Source organism: Tachypleus tridentatus, chromosome 13 (genome assembly GCF_004210375.1).
Source record: "Tachypleus tridentatus isolate NWPU-2018 chromosome 13, ASM421037v1, whole genome shotgun sequence".
In the NCBI taxonomy this organism is placed as follows: Eukaryota; Metazoa; Arthropoda; class Merostomata; order Xiphosura; family Limulidae; genus Tachypleus; species Tachypleus tridentatus.
The window spans coordinates 183,511,237-183,532,008 of NC_134837.1; the positions used below are offsets into that span (position 1 = coordinate 183,511,237).

The following is a 20,772-nucleotide window of genomic DNA, read 5'->3' on the forward strand; positions in this document are numbered from 1 at the left end:
CTGTTTTAATTGCTGTTTTGTTTTTACCTTCATTTACTTTTACAAATTTTACTCCATTTACTTGACTTTATCTTTTTACTGGACATTTGGCTACTCATTGTTATAATTTTGCTATGTATCTTTTAAAACTTCTATTCTTTTACATTTTGATACTGGTTGCTATGACACATAACCCAGAACCAGGACTGGAAAGACCAACTTCAGGTGACTGACGGTGGTTCTTGAACTTACCTGTTAGTCTTCCTGGCGGGTTATGATCATTATCTTTTTGCTAGAGTAAATACCTTACAACTTCTTATACTCTGCCTTCTATCTTAACATTGTAGACTAGGTGTCAACATTGGTTTTATACTTTTTTGTTTTACCTTCATTTCCATTTATGTCTATTACTACATTTATTTATTTTTTTTACATTTTTACCGAATGTCTGGTGCAGATAACCTCGCTGCTTTGTGCCATAAAACACTAAATCAATCAACCAATCCACTGTGCAGCAAGTGTTGCTCAAGCAGAAGTGCTTTTATCAAACCAGTTCTGCACTAGCAACCACTAATTGCAACCTGTTGCCTATTGAAACCTGCATAAATGGGGTGTTCTATAACACCACATAGAGGCTAACTGGGTGGTATTACTATACTATGCTGGACCATCACTCATGGACTATCATGTGTAAAGCATCCTTGGTTAAGGAACTTGGTTCACCTGAGCACTTTCCTCAGGGCTCCCTAATGTGTATTACCTCCTAGATTCTTTTAGTTGAGCTAGAGAGTCCTTATCACACCCAGTTTCCAGTCACTGTGGTAAAGGACAGTGGCTTTTATTCCAAAGTGTTTGAGTGAAGTGCAGAAGAGAACAAAGTTGGGGATCTTCCTACCTTGAGTACCTTTATATTTTTTCTCAGATGTCAGTAGGAGTGGCACCAGCCTACATGGGAACCTACTTGTAATATCAGTTCAGACTATCATGTTGGAGTGTGCAGGGCCATTTGTTTTATCAATACTGGTCATTACATTGTTCATAAAAGAGGGTCAGCCACCTCCTTGTAATTTCCAAATGCACAGTGGTCTCATCCTTGATCCTTGGTTGAGCACAGTTGTTCTATATCCTCCCTATAATTCTGGGTACCTTTTGGATGTAGTGCAATTTTTCCATTCAGGTGTGAATTTTTTGTTGAAACACCCACGATCTATAAAGACACATTCTGTTTGGAAAATACCCTCACTGACACTTCTGCCTTATCAATGTTGAATTCTAGCTTCAAGAGAGGAGGTGAGTATGTTTTGGAAGTTACCTTTTCTGTAAATCAAAACTGTATTTCTAATAACACTTACCTCTCTCACACATTCACCTGCCCTTCCTCTCTACTGAGGAATTGAGTCAGTATAAAAACTTGACAAATTATTTGATTGAGGTGTTAATATAACAATACCAGGAAAGAGGGTACATTGACATAAGTGGAGATTGTCATGAGGTAAATATCACCAAGAGCTGTTGAGTGGAACTGGAGCAAGGGAGAAAAAATCAGGAAGGAAACCCTGGAAGTCAGGTAATAGCTATAAGTGTGAGGATAGATAAGTATTATTGTAAATACATTCTCAAACCAGAAAAAACTTTAATTTCTGGATCATATGATGTGAAAAAACTACAGTGACTTGGATTAAATAAAACATTTTGAAAATTTCGACATTAAAATAAGAAGGAAGAAGAAAATGCATGGTATGCCTACAAACCATAAATGTTGTTCAAGCTAAACTTGCACATAAATATCACACGTGGTTAACTTTACTCTTTAATTGTAGTAGTTACAGAAACATTTCATGGTTCCTTTTGATTATATAAATGGTGCCAGATGCTGTTTCACTGAAGTGTTCAATTTTGGTTTTGTCTGTAGTATGTTTGTAGTTGGTAATTATTTTTACAATAATTATTCAAAGAGTATAGAGAACAATAGACTTATCAAGTGTCACTGAAGTTTTCAGGTTTCATTCCAGGAACAAATGCATATGACATGTCTGCCCGGGTGACTTCTCCATCAGGTGAGACAGAAGACGCTGAAATCTTAGACTTGGAAGACTGTCTCTATGCTATTCATTTTGTACCAAAAGAAGTTGGTGTTCATACGGTGAGTGTCCGATACAAGGACATCCATATTCCTGGGTCACCTTTCCAGTTCACTGTGGGTCCACTTCATGACTATGGTTCCCACAGAGTGCATGCAGGAGGTCCAGGCTTAGAAAGGGGCATTACTGGTGAACCAGGTTTGTGTTATGAAAAACATATTGCTTGATCAAGTTATTTTGTAATGGGACACTAAAATGGGTTGAGAGTGGGATGCATTACATTTTTCAGGTGGAAAGTGGGAAGAGTGTAGTTACCCACACCATAACCACACACATGAAACAAAATAAAATTTGTTGGTTTATGACAAAAGATTTAAAAAATGTTCTTGTACCAGTGAAGAGGAAAAAGTATCATAAAAACTAATTTCAGTCATGGATAAGAAAATCAGATTCAGGAAATCCTGTCTCTTTTTTTTTTTACTTTTAAAATGAATGACACCTAGGATAGAATAAGAATTAGAATGTTTACATAAGTTTGTAGTCATGTTGATGTAATATGGTTACAGTGAACTTTATTTAATCTTAATTATTCCCAATCTTTCTATAATTTGTAAATTCCCACTTGGGAATTCTGTTACGTTGTTACTAATTAATGCTTTAGGTTTTTATTGTAAACATCTGTATGGTTAGTTATATTTATCCCCACTAAGATATAAACAGAGTAGGTTAAACGTTTAACTAACTCCAGTTACATATGGTTATGATAATTTTTTTCAACAGCTAAGGTAATTTTTAAGATTCATTTATTAGCGAACAGTTGGTACACAGATAAATCTTTAGCATCTGTCAGGTATCACTTAAATCTGCTAGTATCTGTGAGCATTAAACTTATTATTATGTTAAAGTAAATAAATTTCAAGAATGCTTTTACCAAAAGTTCTGTCTTCTTCCATGAAGAAGTGTTCATGAACATTGTCTCTAAACACTGTATTTCTTCATACCTCGTGTATAAAGCTGTGTTCAGCAAGAAAAGTTGGGTTCTTTCAGCTAGGGATTATCAGAATATAATTATACATCCATACCACTAGACTGTTATGAACAATTCAGTTTGTAAATGTGCTAGTTCTTTTAGACAGTTATGTTAAAGATATCACACCTTATTAATTGAAATTGATAACTTGAAATTGTTTATGCTTGTTGTGTAAATCACTTTGTTTATTTAGTGCCAGCAACAAAATATTCTTAAATGGCTTATCCTTCTTTAAGTGACTGTTCCTACTTAATATTTACTTAGGCTCTAACCAGTAGGTGTCACCATAAGTAATTCATTCCAAAAATATCTATGTTACATATTTTTATGGAATAGACTTTAATGTCACTTTTACATACATCATATTATACCTTTAATAACGTACACCACAACTCATGAAGTATTATGAGTTGCTCTAAGCCATTTGTAGTAATATTAGTTTCTACTTGAACAAAAAATAAATTCAAGTTTCATTGTATGTTTGTAAAAAGGTTTCATTAATAGTTTTGCTAAAATACATTTCTGCTCCTTTTTTGTCAAATTGTCTGTTTTTGTTGAGATATCTTCATAAAGGGATGGGATATTCCAACACATTTTGAGGACTTCTTAGGAAAGTGTACACGGGTTGGTTTAAAGATGACACTATTCTATATGAAATTTAAAAAGATCATGTAAATTGAAGTTTTCCTCCTTACTGCAGCTGAGTTTAATGTGTGGACAAGGGAAGCTGGTGCTGGAAGTCTATCTCTATCAATAGAAGGACCCTCAAAGGCTGAGATTGATTTCAAAGACCGAAAAGATGGCTCTTGCTACGTGTCCTATGTTGTTCAAGAACCAGGCATGAAACATTTTATCATGGCAAATGTTTTAAAGTCTTGTCATTTTATATATGGAGGTTATAACTTGGGTACTCTGCTAACGTTATTGTTACTAACATAGTTAAAAATATAACTAAAGTGACAATATGGTACTATGTAACTCAAATTGAACAGTATGACTGTAAGCCACAAGTATTCTATTCTAGTATGGCCAGTACAAATATTATGGTTTTGATTAGAAGTGTTCCTGGCTAATATGATAAACATATTTTTCATGTTAATTAGCGTTAAACATTCACTGTCTGCTAAAGAAAATGTTGCTTACTTGTATTGAATAATAATAAAATGTGAACAAAATTCAGAGACTTAGTTAAATTTAATCTTTGAGCCTTGGAAATGAAAAGCCCATACAAAATAATCACTAAAAACTACAAAAATTAAAGCATAGATGTTGTAGATTGTAACTGTCTTTAAAGTAGTGTGAGGTAATAAAGTGCTGAGAAATATGTAAAAGTTATTTTATTACCTTAATTGAATAACAGTATTAAATACTGGCATATTCTGACTTATTAAACAGGTGTACTTTAGTAATAAAACATATTACAGAAGTTCAGGATGACAAGGAGCTCACTTGAACTAAAAATGTATTCTCAAGACTGTTGGTACGAGTATTAAAACTTTAATTAAAATAAAGTACAGAATAATGTTTAGACCTTCTTAGGTCATCTTTAGGTTAACAAAAATGGTTTGCAAATTCTTTTTTAACCTGAAGATGACCTAAGAAGATCTAAATGTTGTTCTGTACTTTATTTTAATTAAAGTTTTAATACTCGTACCAACAGTCTTGAGAATACATATTACAGGAATATTAGACTGTGAATGCTGTCTTAAATTCTTTTGTATAGGTGACTTTCAAAAGAATTAACTAATTGTAAAGCATCTTTCTAATAGTTTCTAAAACTAAAGTTTTTTTATCTTTATTGATTTGCAAATTGGAAAACAAAGTTTTAAAAACATATGTTAATTGTTCAAACTTAATAATGTGAAACAGTAAAATAAATAAACACAAAAGTACACACTTGTTGATAGTTGGTAACTGAATCTCTGTTGTATACTCAGCTAAGACTGAGTATTAATTTTTATTAATCTATTTTATTTGCAGGGGACTATCTTGTTGGCATAAAGTTCAATGACCAGCACATCCCAGACAGTCCGTACAAGGTTCATATTTTGCCTCCTGCTGGTGAGGCAAACAACATTGAATTGGGTGCAATACCTGAGGCAAATCTCCAAGTGAACAAACCCTTGGCTTTCACAGTTCACATGAATGGTGCCAAGGGGATGTTAGATGGGAAAGTAATAGCTCCCTCTGGAAGTGAAGATGATTGTTTTGTAGTTCCAGTTGATGATGGTAAGCTCTTTAATGATACGTAAAGTTGGATTAATACATTCACAAAATCACCCCATCTGTGAAGAACTAACAACAGTTACAGTGACCGTAGTGGGTGTGGAGTAAAAACCTGTAATAGATTACACATATTAGTAACTTACTGATTTACTGTTGGAGTTTCTCTTCTTTTCTTGTATGATATTTGAGTTAAAATAGGCACTGTTTGCATATGAAATAGGTTAACCTATGTTTTTTCAGTAATTTTTGGTGTGACACAAAGATACATTTTTTTTGTTGTTGAAACATGCTCTGAACAGATCAAGGTGTAAGATATCCTCACTATGAGTGAGTTTCTTTTCATGAAATATGTCACTATAGTTATACCATTTCTGTTGATAAAGATCTTATCAAAACTTAAAGGAGTTTAGTAAGTATTAAACTTAATTATTTGAGTAGCCAGTATTCATATGTTATGCTATAAGTAAAATAAATCTTACTATAATGTCAGAGAATATTCCTTGTTTGTCCTCTAGATCCTTCTAGGATTTCATTGTTGGACCTGTCAAACATGTTTACATCAATTAGGAAAGATTTGGGTGTGTCAAGAAGTTACATTTCTTTTAAAATACACAGATGTTATAGTTCCACTGCTGGCTAAGTACAGATCAATCAATGGGAGTGGTCACTAAGGATCATCATGGGATTTCTCTACTTTGCTATTTCATTACATGGTATATATATAGTGTATGTAGTTTCAATCATCACAGACATACTTTGGACAAAAGCAGAAACATCGTTTATATTCATAACTGGTAAAACATAAATTTTACAGGTGTATTTCATTTTAAAATCTCATTGACCATTTTAAGGATTTCCTTTTTATACACTGTTTATATAGTCTCAGTATAGACATATTTATATTGAGATCTTTTAAAGTCATGTGTTACTTATCACCTTTTGATAAAAAAACTAAAGTAGAAAATAAGATGTTATTTAAACCAAGTGATTATGAATGATTTAATTCTTATGTATTTTTTATTTTATTTTACTAGTGCTATATTTCAGAAAAAAAGGAAACTTTCATAAACCTTTCCCATACATCTGCTAGTATATTAAACTTTTAAAAAGAAAATTTATTTTTACTAAATTATTTTGTTTTATCAAATAACTGTTAAATGTTTTAGTATTTTCATTACTCTCCACAATGTTTAAGATAATTTGTAATGACTGTTACAGTGTCAAAAAAAAATTTTTTCTACTGATGAATATTGAGAAGCTTTATTTATGATAAACATTTGACGTAAAATTATGGGCTGTGACTGTAAAGTTCTGTTAGAGTTGAGATCGAGTTTGCAATTACATAAAATAGTTAAATTTATAAACAACTTTTCTGAGCCACCTTTCTGGGTTAATCTGGTGGTTAGAGCACTCAACTTGTGGGTCACGACTTAAATCCTGTTATCAAATATTTTTGTCCTTTCAGTTACGTGGATGTTCTAGTGTGAAGTCTACCTCACTTTTGTTGGTAAAAGAAATAGCCAAATAGATGACAATAGATAGTATTAACTAACTGCCTTCCCTCTAGTCTATTGGTTCTAAATTAGAGATGACTAGGACAGATAGCCCTCAAGTAACTTTACTTGAAATTCAACAAATATACTGAGTGTTTCACTGCCATGTTTTTTTCTTAAACCAAAATTATTTGTTTTTATTAATACATATGTTTAACGATGCATTTCGTTCTCCAGATCAGTGGGCCCTTCGATTCATCCCCAAAGAAAATGGCATTCACCAAGTGCACATTCGTCACAATGGTGTCCACATCCCAGAAAGCCCCTTCCGCATTCGAATTGGTCGGGATGATGGTGATCCTGCTTCTGTCCGTGCCTCTGGTAATGGGCTAAAAGAGTGTAAAACAGGTATATTATGTCTCATGTTGTTCCTTTTACTGTTTGTATGAAAGCATAACACTCTGATAGTCGTTTTTATCTATCATAAATTTACTGACTTTTTTTTTTTTGTAGTACTCAGTTTGTGACTGACTTTTACATGCTGGATAATGTTTTCATATAGAATGTTTGAAAGTTTAAAATGGCATCAGCTTTGGAAGTTGCAGTTAGACATAGGAGTTTACAGATTAGTTGAAAAGGTTTTATACTTCAATAAGAAGTTCTTTCAACATATCACAACACCTATTGTTTGCTTGTTTTGAATTTTGTGTAAAGCTACATGAGGGCTATCTGTGCAACGATGGGTGTCCATCTGAAGTGCTTCTTAAAATTAAATAGAATGAATTTTATATGTAAGCATGTTAATTTGTTCTTATTATCTTTTATCTGGAAAAAAAAGTCAAGTTTTTCTGCTTAAAAGAGGTATTTTTGTGACAGTTTTGTTGATGTAGATGATTGAGGAAGCCACTGTTTCAAAGCTAACTTGGAGCTACAAGGTGTGTAATTGCAGCTAAGGTACAAGACAGGGCATTCTACTAAACACAGAAGAACTTTAATAGGCCTCTATTTATATATTAAATACAAAATGCAAAGGTACAAGAATCAACAACATTTTTTATATCAGTTTAGAGTGGTAAGATGGCATGGATGGACAACCTTCCAATATGTGTATCTTTGAGTTCCAGGTTTTAAGGAAGTACAAGCAACTGCAGCTTTGTGAACTGATAATATCAAAAGCTGTTTCGGTACTTAAAGTACCAGATGTACCTTGACCACCCCCACACCTCCAAATATAAGACCACCTTGTAGTTGACTTGAGTACTGGGTGTTAATGACATAGCTACCCTTTCACAACTGTAAATAAAAAATATTGTAGCTTTATGTGAAGAATGACAGTAACAATAATAACAACTATATAACAATATCTTATATTGGTTTGTGATGTGATTATAATTTGACTAATCAGACTGATGAATAATATTAAAGTATTTTTATTTTTTAAAACTTTGATTTATTTTTCTTTGGCTTATTATGATAAACTTAATGTTATATGTATGCAGAATTTAAAACATCTCATTACAGTTTCTTATACAGCTCATATTACTTTTCCAGCAACCAAAACAAACTTTATCGTACAATATAAATTTCATTAATCTAGTTCACATTACCTGCTTTGTACACAGCCAAGCATTCCTTTTCTGATGATAGAACTATATGAATCCTTATTTACTCCACAACCATTTTTTTCAGGAACCAAGACTGAGTTTACTGTAGACACTTGTAATGCAGGAGCAGGTACTTTAGCTGTCACTGTTGATGGTCCATCAAAAGTCTCTATGGATTGTACTGAGGTTGAGGAGGGTTACAAGATCAGGTACACACCTCTTTCTCCTGGTGACTACTTTGTCATTGTCAAATATAATGGGTATCACATAGCAGGAAGTCCATTCAGAGTTCGGTGCACTGGTATGTTTGTTTATTATTTCCTTCTAAAGATTTATTAACACCTTTGTATTTTAATTACTGCAGGATCTCATGAAAGTCTAGCTCAAATACAGAATAAAATATCGGAAAGTCATGTTTAATTCAGGTCTGAATACATTTTCAAGACAATGTTATTTAATTTTTCGAACTTTCTAAATGATTATCCATTATGATCTTTCATTAATAAAGTTATTTCACTGGAAAACAATTTCACATCCATATCCCATTAACATAAATATTAGCACTGCACTTTGGGATCATGGGTATGGTATAAGTGTGACAGTCATAATCCACCATCAGGCAAGAGTAGGATATTTAGTGATGGACACTGTTGAATAGCTGTAGTTTGGAATTAGGGACAATTTTGTACAGATATTCTTTAGCTAGGCTTGCACAAAAATTCAAACTAAACCTTAAGAACCTACTGTCTGATAAATATAACAGTTTTATTCTAACATGAATATCTCTTTATACTGTTCTCTATGTAAATACTTTATTAGTTCACTATAAATTAAATTCGTAACCCATAGGTCCTTCCGTGGCAGACTTTGGAGACCATGAAACTTCTTCAGTTATTGTTGAAACAGTGGCAAAGCAGGCTCGTCAGAAAGCTGACAGCCTCCCACGTTTCCATTCTAATGCTAACAGAGTTACTTGTAAAGGAATGGGATTGAAGAAAGCTTATCTCCACAAGCAGAATACATTTACTGTCAACTGTGGAGATGCTGGTAAGATAATTTGTCACTTTACACATTTGAGACAAAAGTTGATATCACAGTCAAAATTGCATACATTTTAAAATGTCACTAAACATGTATGCATGTTTACAAAATTTAAGATTAAAGATAATGAGATGTCCTAAGACACTTTATATTGGGTTTGGTCTGGTAGTTGTGAAAATATATACATGATATAACTCTTAATATATGAAATATTTCTTCATGAGATTTGGCAAGTTTTTATTGGTGAGATTACAGTATTCTGGAAATTGTACTAGAAATACATAAAGAAACCTTTTTTTTTTCATTCAAGCAAACAAAGAATGTTAAACATATTTTCTATTTTTAGGTAACAATCTCTTGTACGTGTCCATTTACGGTCCAAAAGGCCCCTCTGATGAGGTGTTTGTTAAGCACTTAGGTCAGAATATATATCAAGTTAATTATGTGTTGAAAGAGACTGGAGAATATGTGTTGGTAGTAAAGTGGGGTGAAGAGCACATCCCGGGCAGTCCTTTTAAAGTGGAAGCTTTGTGAAGATCAGTAACAACAGTAGCTCTGTGTATGTTGCATTCAGCACTGGATAATAATGCACATGAAAGCATGATGTTTTATGATCACTTACCACCTGAGTTGTTTGTTCATCTTAGGTCGTACATTGTAGTAATGACAACATATTTCTATAGAAATTGTATAAAAGAACTGTGAATGTGATTGTAACTTATTTTTGTAGTGTTCTGCCTTGTACTAGTTCCTGTAACTTAGAAATACTAGATTTGTGCAGGTAATTCTAATCAGATGTTACTTTTTCTGATATTTATTTAAACCATCTCATATTTCATTGGGAGCATTTTTGATGGAATGGCATTGAAATCAAAATAACACTATTTTAAATACAAATCAAGTCTCTCTTCTACATCCTATTAGGCAAGACATCTATTTTCATCTGCTTTGATCACCCATAATTTACAACTGATAAGTTCACATTTCTTACCATTTAAGAAGAATTTGACTAAATTACACATGCTGGAATGCCATAGAAAATTTATTGAGCAAATGAAACTTGTACGCCTCCCATTCTAACATGCTTCATAAACAATTATCTTGTACTGAATGCAAGTTATTATTATTTATACTTTGTAAAATAATTTCATTACTTCTTAATTAAAATACTAAAAAATAAAGCATACGTAATTTGTTTTATTATTTTATATAAAACAACAAAATCCATAACCCCTTGTCTAGTGCCAAGATTCATATTTTATTATCTTTTGTGCAGTTACTCAGTATGGAAGTATTCTTACAGAAAATTTACCCTCTTTGTTGAACCAAGTTGATTGTAAAATCATAGTGTAAAACTCTCTTAAAGATATAAATGCTATCTTTATAAAAATTACATAAGACAATATGTAAATGCACTGAAAGTTGCAATAAAGCAGTAATGATAAACAGTAGCTGTGTTTCACTTCTTAACACACGTCAAAATTGTAAAACATTCACAAAATGTTTATTTTATGAAGAAACAATATTTTTAACATTTTCTTCTTTGTTCCTCATCACCACACCTTAAAATGTAGTGCCACAAATATGAGGATTTATTAAAAATTTTACCACAAATAAAGGGTTACATATTTATTGTTTATGCCTAAGGTTCTGTTATTTACCAACAGGAACTGATTAACTACTTGATCACATATAAAGGATTACATATTTAGTGTTTAGACCCATGGTTCTGTTATTTACCAACAAAGACTGGTTAGTTGGTTGATTTGGTGTTTTATGGCACAAAGCAGTTAGGCTATCTGTGCCAAACATGTGGTAAAAAGTTAAAATTAAAGTAAAATTCATAAAAGGAAATTAAGGTAAAACAAAAAGTTGAGAAAATCAAATAACATAAAACCAATGTTTACATCTAGTCTACAACGTTAAGAGAAAAACTAGAGTAAAACAAATTGTACAGGACTTTCTGTAGCATAATTGTAATTATCATAACTCGCCAGGAAGACTAACTGGTAGGTACAAAAACCATTGTCAGTCACCTGAAGTTGGCTTTTCCAGTCCTGATTCCAAGTTATTTGATGTGATGGCTATTTTAAGAAAGTAAAGTAATAAAATGTTTAAAGACTTGAAGCAAAATTTTAATAACTTGCTGGAATGACTAACAGCTACTTCAGATATGTACTTCAGATGTTCTAGATGTTATGCACTACTAGTTGTCAAGAGTCCAAGACTGATGTCATAAATGAACATATATATGTTCAAAACAAATAATTTTGTTACACAAAAGGCTTGTGTATTAGACAATAAGCTTGCTATGTTCTTTGTAGACATCCTTAATGAAATTGGGATTATATCCAGTAAGGGGCTCATCCAAAAGAAATCCAGCTTGTGCATGTTTGGTCAACAATGAATGACAATCTTGATATAACAGACCACCTAATGTACATGAACAACTAGAAACTAAATAATGATCCATATACATATTAACATGTACACCACTTTATATTAAATTACAGAAAAATATGCAATATACCTTACTCAAAGGCATACAAGGTCCACCTTTACCCATCTCAATCTCGGTAGCCCCATGGTGGGCAGATTGCACACTGTGTAGTTTTGTACTTAACAACTTTTGTTAATGTTACTTTTGCCATGACCATATAATCGATATTTAATTCTTAACACACTAACTTGTAAAATAAAATTAACATTATTTTGACAATGAAGTAAATTGATCTTGCTCATAATTTGTCTTTTATTGATAATACAAAGTTATCATTCATGTGTGTAGGTTTTACTCAGTACAAGCAATATATCAAATGACATGCAGGCCTAACAGTGTGGAATGCACATGAAATATTGTTGAAGCATGAATCAACCAAAGTTTTTAATTTATGAAAAAAATAACATTCACAAGTGCTCAAGACAGGGGGTGGTACATCTATCAATACACACACAAACAGAAACATGAAGAATGTTCCCAAGTTTGGGGTGGGAGGCTTTCATCACCTATCCCAAATGACACCCCTATATATCACGGATAGTAAGTTATGTACGTTTTACAACATCACATATCGTGCATTTACTCATTTAAATATTTGAAATTTACTTTTATTAATTACTGTTGAGTAATTAGTTTATTATCATTGTATTAAACTTATAAAATTGTATTTATTAACTCATTCACTTCTATTACATACACTAACTGCTGCTATACACAGACACAATATTTATTAATGTTTTCTTAACTACACGTGTATTGCTATACACCTGTGATATAAACAAATTAGTTTTGACTAGCAAATAGAGATGAAACTGAAACTTTGGAACAACCAGGTACTTATCTTTATCAGGACTAGAACAAGGGAGGGTCAAGTTCACTGTTGACCTCTTCCATCCTCACTGAAGCTACTTTACACTGTTACTAAAACCTAGATAATGACCCTTCTTATGTTGTCACATTACTTACTGTATGATACATTTTATCCACAGTTTTAATTAATAAACATTTTTCGTACCACATCCAGTTCATAGGGTAATATTAACTTGTGTATTTTCAATAGGTTCGCTCATGTATGACTGCACTATCAGTCCATGTTCACAAGAAAGTTCTACTTAGCAGTCAAACACATGCACACACATACTATTTTTTGAAATAGAGCTACATTTGTGTCCATGATTCAGTTAGTCTTTTTGGCCTGTTTTATTTATGATGTTTAGATGGAAGAGAGGTACTTTGGGCTTGGTTCTTCACATAATATTAAGGGTTTGAAGCTCCATATTTAATAGGAAATGTCGTGACCTCATTTTACGTGTTTTAATATGCCTTCATCCTGTAATAATTATGGTGTAATACTGTGTTACGATGTGTGTGTGTTACAAGCACCAGTCACAGTTATACTTTTGCAATATATTTTCCAAGTTGCTCTGCCTGCTACACCTCAGTGTAAATATACACTCTTCCTCCAGGAAAGCTTACCCACACACAAAATAATTTATGTTTCCATTATAGAGAAACCAGTGTAAATTAAACGAGACTTGGTCACATTCAGTTATATTACTTGTTTTTAATAATCAGCACTAGTCATTCCATAAACACAAGTACAGCTTGTATGCATTATTCAATTACAACAACATATCACGTACAAAAAAATGTTTGAGTTAAACAAGAGAAATTAGAAAGTGAAAAAGACCTATTATTGTAAAAGCTGGTCCGCTTTTATTTGGATAAATAATAAATAAAGACAATATCAACACGTCAAACATGAATACACTTAGAAACAAATAGAGATTCGGCAAAATTTATATACAATACTCTACTATATGGGTTCAAGTCATATTATTTCTTCAAATGTATTTTTATATTTAGCATCCTATTTTCATTCAGATTTTGACATTCTTATCATAAGGAGTTTAGGCTGGATTCCCAAAACCAAAAACAAGGAACCATGTAGCATGGGATTTTATTTCGACCAGCAATTTAGTTTGACAGCCAGCATATCTTAAACCAAACAACATATGGCTTCACACACTGTTTCGTAATTTGTATATTACTAAATGACACTGTTTTTGGTTATATTAACAATAAAACCAATCCATTCTTCATTGAGTGTTGGAGTTTTTACATACATATTAATACAAGAAAGTGTTTTTACATGTGGCTAGCTAATTTTGTTAGAAGCACTGCTGTATTTATAAATATGACAGTATGACCTTCATGGAGAGTTGCAGAGCAATCAAACTCAAGTTTTGTTGAAACTTGTGAACAACAGATGTCTAATACTAAAGCATCATACAGTGACAAACCAACAATTTACAACTAATCTTTGACTGTTGGCATCATCAGGTTACTTATCTTGTTATTGGCTCTCAGTATATGGACACTGAATATGTAAATATCAAACCAGAAATATCACTAATTTCGTTAATTTTCATAAGGTAATACATTTTATTTTTACTTATACAAAACAAAACAATACACAAAAAGACCAACAACATACCAGGTGAATTGTCACCACACAATTTGTTCAAGACTAATTTTTTCACATTTCTGTACTGTTAATAACATTCACCCATAAATGCAATTAAATATGCTGTTTTTAAAACAAACAGTAAACTGTTCAGTTACTTAGATGTGCATCTATTTAATCAGTTCAGTTAACCAATAACAATTTCAAGCATCAGTAACTAAAACTGTACATGTGTTCTGTGTCTTCCTTATCATTGGTTATCGTAGAATTTAAACAAAGACTGTACAGGAATTATAGTTTATAATATCGTATGTTGAAACTTATGGGTATATTAATAAAACAAAGGGCTTAGTCTTAACAGAACAGTTAAATTGTCCCTTTTATATACTATTTATCATATGATGTTCATGACACGAAGCATACTAGTTTTAGTAGACGTTTCAACGTCCAATCAGCAAACATTGCACTCAACCTCTGTAATAATAATAATAAAATATAAAAAGGGAAAAGTCTCACATTTTTAACAATAGCTTTGTGACATCTATAAACACTTCTATTACACTTTGTTACAGCTCTTTAGGCAATTAACAGAGTGGAATCAAAGCAAATCCACAATTTTCTTTCCTTGAGACTAGAATAATAGAACTCTGTCTAGAGAAAGTCACAATCAATTAGGCAGTAATATGTTAGTCGATAAAACTTTAAAATAAAAGTGTTGATCAAAGAGCAACTTTAAAGCTACGTTAAGTGAAATCACAAATTTCTGTAAAGTTAGGGAAAAAAATTTTTGTTTCCAGCAACTGATTATTATAAACAGTTAAATAATTTTTATTAATAAAATCCAAAGTTCAAAAAAATGAAACATTATTCTTTCTTTGAATGTTACAAGACATCCACAATGTTTTATTTCTTCCAATCACACCACACTACTTTTAGATGCCATTGGCTTTGCTTACAGAGTGCATCATATTGACTACGATTTAATTAGTAAGGGTCAATGATACACCTGAAAAATGATCCAAACTTATTCCTTCTAAGTCCAGTGATTTAAACACGGACCCTACTTTCAGCCACAACAAATGTGGACAACCATACAGCAAAATTCCACATCTATTGCTGCAGTATGTTAATAAGAGAGTAAAAGCAGTACATTATATTTAATCAGACCCTGTAGCTTCATTCACAACCTAAACAGACAAGGTGGAAACTATTTAAAATCAAACTCAAAAAGTCAACAAACAATGAGATCTTTTGAACAAATATAATATGTGTTAGTTTTTTTCATTTTGTTTTTTACACTTTCAAATCAAAGATAAGGCTTTACATCTTTTCAGCCATTTCTTTTTTATATTTTAACACCAAGATTACTGTTTAGAATAATAACCATTCACAGATTACAAAAACTATATATGAACAACAGTTTGTGTGTACACTAACAAAGGGTTTGACACGTCCATTTCACAATGGTCATAATACTGGACGTACGATACTTGTTCAATATAATTACTCTGGAATAAACCTTAAACCTTACTTTTCAGATGATACTAGATATTGGATACTATTTGTTCACTCTCCCAAAACAAATAGGAGTTTTATTCAAATACAAAAATTACATTAAACTATTTAAATAAGATCACATGTAACATATTAAGTAAAATAATTATTCCTTATCAACAAAATAATTTAAACATAGCAGTACAAATTAAAGAATATATTTACTGAAGTTCCTTGTTGTAAGAAATATGACAGTTTAATAATTCAGGAAAATTAAATCCAAGATCACCAACCTTTGGACAAAAACCAGAGATTTTGGTGTCTTCTAGATGGAGATTGAAGTGGTTGATCTGTTAAAATCTGTGGTAAACATTTGAAAGATCATGCTATGTCTCTAGAAACTTTAAATCAATATTCTAAGCTAACCTCAGAAATGTAGGTCAACAGTGGTTTGTTAATACAAGAAATGTAACCTTCTTAATGGTTTGTAATTCAATTTAAGATTAAACTGAATTACTATTACAATAAATAGAGATAGTGATAAAAATCTAACAACATTTGAAGTGAATATTTTGTAACTCTAATGCAGTGTGTGTGTTTTACTATTGAGACTACACACTTACTGTTGCATATATTGTGTGTAAACTTTAGGAATTCAACTAAAAAATTACATATCGATGAAGAATTGAAAACGTTATTAAAATACTAACAAGAAAAAAACACATGTAACACAATCTCCTAGCCTAACTAGACAACACAGTGGAACATTACATTTTAAATACTTAAAGTGTAGGGTGATTTTCTGCATCACTTTTCTTAACGATATAGAAGACCTGAAGCCAGTGCTGTAATATTTATATTTCTTCACTACAATCTGTTCTGATGAATCAAATCAGTGCATCAGAAGATATATTTACCAATAAGATTGTGATATCAGCAACAAAACTTAATGGAAAGAAAAACAAAAACAATAAAAATACCCAAATAAAGATATCTTCCACAAAAACATGTAAAGAAAGATGAGAAAGTTTAGCTGGATTCAGCAATAAGGTGATGAGACATGTAGTGGCTGTGACATAGTTACCTTGTTTTTAATGCCCTATATGTAATGTATCCTTTTTTAAAAAGTGGACAATTTCATTGCTTAAATAAGTTTTCACTCAGGACAGCAAATCTGATACAAAGGTTAATGAGCCTGGTGCATGAAACTGAATTACAAGACTACTACCATATTTACCGAAATGTATACACAATTTGTAAAGTCTGACAGTTTATTAACTGAACCCATTGAAGTTTGTATGTATAAACAACAATTTGGTTTCACTGAGCTTTCACCAAATCTATTTAGATATGTGTGAACTTGAGAAGCAAACGTTTCATCGCAAAGTTGTCTATACCAGTTTTGGAGATGCCAAAGAATGATTAGTTGCCAAAAGCAGGGTTGGAACCCAGCAGCTACATCTAAAATAATTCAAGCATTAACCGTTTATTGGCCAATAACCAATGGGTCAATTGTGTACAGGTTCTATCACCCAGATCACTTCTTTTTCTTATAGAATGCAATATGAACAAAACTTCAATATTGAAATAGATGAGTAATTCAGAAGGTAAATAGAAAACCAAAGTATGTTAGTAAAGATTAGCTTCCCACTCTATTTCAAGAATGATTTGAAAGTTTCTTAAAGTCCTGTAAACTTTGTGAAAGACTCCACAAACTTCTTGATCAGAAAAAAACTTAACGTTATCGTTGAGGTCTGGATACTGCAAGTGATTGGATCAACGATAAGAGTACGACTACTTAAATTGGATGAAGTTCAGTGAACTTTAACAGGAACAACAGAACTTTCATAGACTACAATGAACTGTTACTAGCCTTGTTACAACTGAAAAATCAGTGTCAAACCTGAAATGCTATTAACAAGAATATGATGTCATATTTTAAAACTCCATGGTTTAGAAAAATGAAAATTTAATGGGGTAAAGCAACATGAGTAATTTTCTAAAAAAAATCTAAATTTATGATAAAGAAGTTTAAGCATCTTGAGTTTCAATGTTACAGTTCTCCAGAAGGTTTGTAACAGTTCAGACACAGAACTAAAAATTTATAGAAAACAGTCTTAATGAACTAGACCTCTAAATTAACTCAGATGATAAAGAAGCATTAGCCATCAGTCAGCCAAAAAGTTGAGAAGGTAAAGAGAAGTAGGAAACTTTCCATTTTAGAAAAAAGCAATGCAAAGGACTGTTCATTAATAGAAACAATCAATAAAAATGGACTTCTGAAGATAAAATTATAGTGTAAGAACCTATTGGTCACCACTGAATGGAAACCTCTTTCAAAATAAAATCAACGAGTTTAGCAAAGTTACCTTTGGAGGAACACACAACTAGACAGAAAACAAACAACTTCCCTCATTTAAGGTCCAAAGAAGCCAGTTGAAATACAGTTGTTTAAAAACTAGAATGAAAGCTGCAAACCTATGTGTGGGAAATGCATCATTCAGTACAAAAAAGAACGTTAACAAGCGTGTAGTATATTATTACACAGCCTAGAGTATGTGCTTTTAATGCAATTGTTGTAACATTATATGTTGAAATAAAGGAATGAAAGTAACAGGAAGAAACCAATTCTCAGCATGTTTCAAACCCACATTAAGATGATGATTCTTCACCAATGGAGATATTAAATATTTTTAGTTTGAAAATGCATACTGAGTATCAGCTTTGTAGATTTTCTTTATGTATAAAGAAAAGTTTTGATTTTTCCATGTAAAATGTAGTTTTAAATTAGTAACTAAAACAAAACAAATATATCTATATATATATTTATATAACAACAGTTAAACAATTCAACAAAAAGAAACAAATTGGGATATTCTAACTTGATCATTTTAAAAATTGTATCACCTGACTAGCTTCCCCCATAAAAATCAAAACCAATTAATTTTGTATTACACGTATCCAGAGAAAATTCATTCAAGCAAAACACAAAAGTTAAGCAACAACCTGTTTCAGCTACCTAGCAGAAAATAAACTGAGAACATTTTCACAGTAACATAACTGAATATCAACATAGAAATGTACAAAGACAAATAAAGTTGAAGACTTCCTAAGCATCTCATCTAAGTTGTATACTCTACATCTAAGTTGTATACTCTATTTGGTTTCAAATTGATTTTTTCTCGTTTATACCATTTAATTACATGTTACACTAACAACAGCAAAATCAGTAGAAAAATATTGCTGTCTGACAAAGTTAAGAAAAGAGTGTTCTAACAGTAGTAATGGAAGCAAGGCAGAAAATAAACCCTATGTTGTACATACACAAAAAGTTACATTGATTTCATTCAAGTACATCTTCAATTAATTTCACTTGTGAAGGAAAGAAACTGGCATTCTGAAATGTTTAAATTTACTTTCAGTAAATTAGCAACATCTAAGAAAGTTTTAAAGATTTAGAGACATGTGGCTCTTCTGTTAAATAACATAATATTGGGAGAACATTAATTTCATTTTGGAAGGCTGTAGAAACAATTATCCCAAATTCGTATGTTAGAATTATGCAAATACACGTAAAAATAATCAAAATGCAATCAAACCACAGAAATTAAGTTGTATTATGCATATGTTACCTTCAAATGTTAATATCTGTCTTAATAAATAACAGTTTTCTTGAGATGTAACAAGAGTTCACTGATTTCTTTACATTTTTTTAACAGGCAGAAAGTATCATCTAAGTATTAATTTCTCTTGCAGGCTTTAAAAAAAGAGGCAACAGGTAGGAGTTTATAGTAAATATCTAATGAATAAATTTGCAACTTGAATGTTTAGTTTACTTTAGTGCTCCTGGGCCACCAGTCCTTCTGAAACCTATGGAAGCTGAAGCCATGCTTCCTGTGGGAGGGAATATTGAGTACTGCAGTAATAGTATGGTAGATAAATTAACCTGCTGCACACTGAGCATCTGACATTATCAGTATCTGCTAGCTGCTGAGTGTACTCCAAAGTCACCCCACACCACACACCCATAACCTTTTATGGGTGGCAGCATTCATTCTACAATCTTTCTACCTAAGGCATTTAGGGTTAATTGATTTCCATACTATATTCCTCATCACTGTAAAAAAAAAGTCCTTCATTTTCTGAAGGACTGTCAGAAACACTTGAAGGAGCTCCAAGGGCAGCAGGGATGGTATGTTGAAGGTTTTGGAGGCTGCTGTTGGAATCTCTCCTTTGATAGAAAAGGACGTAGGCAGCTTTTGACTGGGAGAATATAAGGGAAACATGTCAGTCAGTAATACAGTATCATAAACATGGAAGATAAAATAACAGACCTTGAAACAATGAATAAACAATTACAGTCATGTCATAATTATCTTTATAAACTTCTAAACAGCATTTCAACTCTACTAAATGAAACAGGCAATACTTAAAATTTAATGGAATTTTCATTATACAATCTATACAAAATATACCTAAACTTCTCACATATCCCTGGGTACAACCAGCCAGTTAAATATAAGAGACATTTCACAAATTTCTAATGTCATAGCTAAAAGATCTAGAAAAGCATTTCTCACTCCTAACTACACTGTCATTGTAATAAACAACAACAAGCTACAACATTTTTTTTACTTGATACTACAATAAGACAAGGTGGAAAAACTTTAAATATTTCATTAAGACACTTTGTATACCATTTTCTCTTTCTTGTCTTTACGTGTGTGTGTATTAGTAGTTCTGTCTTTCTTTATATGTGTGTGTATTAGTAGTTCTGTCTTTTATATGTGTGCCTGTGTATATTCGTCAAATTTTGTCTTTTCTTTATGTGTGTGCGTATTAACCAAGTTTTGTCTT

At 31.9% G+C, this 20,772-nt stretch overlaps 2 protein-coding genes across 6 annotated transcripts in view; one reads left to right on the top strand and one right to left on the bottom strand.

Moving 5' to 3' along the window:
- Positions 1-10,900, top strand: part of LOC143239787 (filamin-A-like) — a 167,363-nt gene extending 156,463 nt beyond the window's left edge. For all 5 annotated transcript variants that reach the window (XM_076481298.1, XM_076481296.1, XM_076481301.1 and 2 more), the window contains 7 exons: positions 1,992-2,258; positions 3,791-3,928; positions 5,071-5,319; positions 7,047-7,217; positions 8,499-8,714; positions 9,263-9,460; positions 9,801-10,900. In XM_076481298.1, coding sequence (XP_076337413.1) covers positions 1,992-2,258; positions 3,791-3,928; positions 5,071-5,319; positions 7,047-7,217; positions 8,499-8,714; positions 9,263-9,460; positions 9,801-9,988 — 1,427 coding nt within the window. In that variant the 3' untranslated portion in view covers positions 9,989-10,900. The remainder of the gene's footprint in view (positions 1-1,991; positions 2,259-3,790; positions 3,929-5,070; positions 5,320-7,046; positions 7,218-8,498; positions 8,715-9,262; positions 9,461-9,800) is intronic.
- A 3,475-nt stretch (positions 10,901-14,375) lies between these two features.
- The window catches only part of LOC143240650 (ubiquitin carboxyl-terminal hydrolase 4-like), a 70,898-nt gene continuing 64,501 nt past the window's right edge, over positions 14,376-20,772 (bottom strand). Inside the window, exon 22 of the mRNA XM_076483420.1 lies at positions 14,376-20,178. Within this exon, the coding sequence (XP_076339535.1) occupies positions 20,002-20,178 (177 nt within the window). The 3' untranslated portion in view covers positions 14,376-20,001. The remainder of the gene's footprint in view (positions 20,179-20,772) is intronic.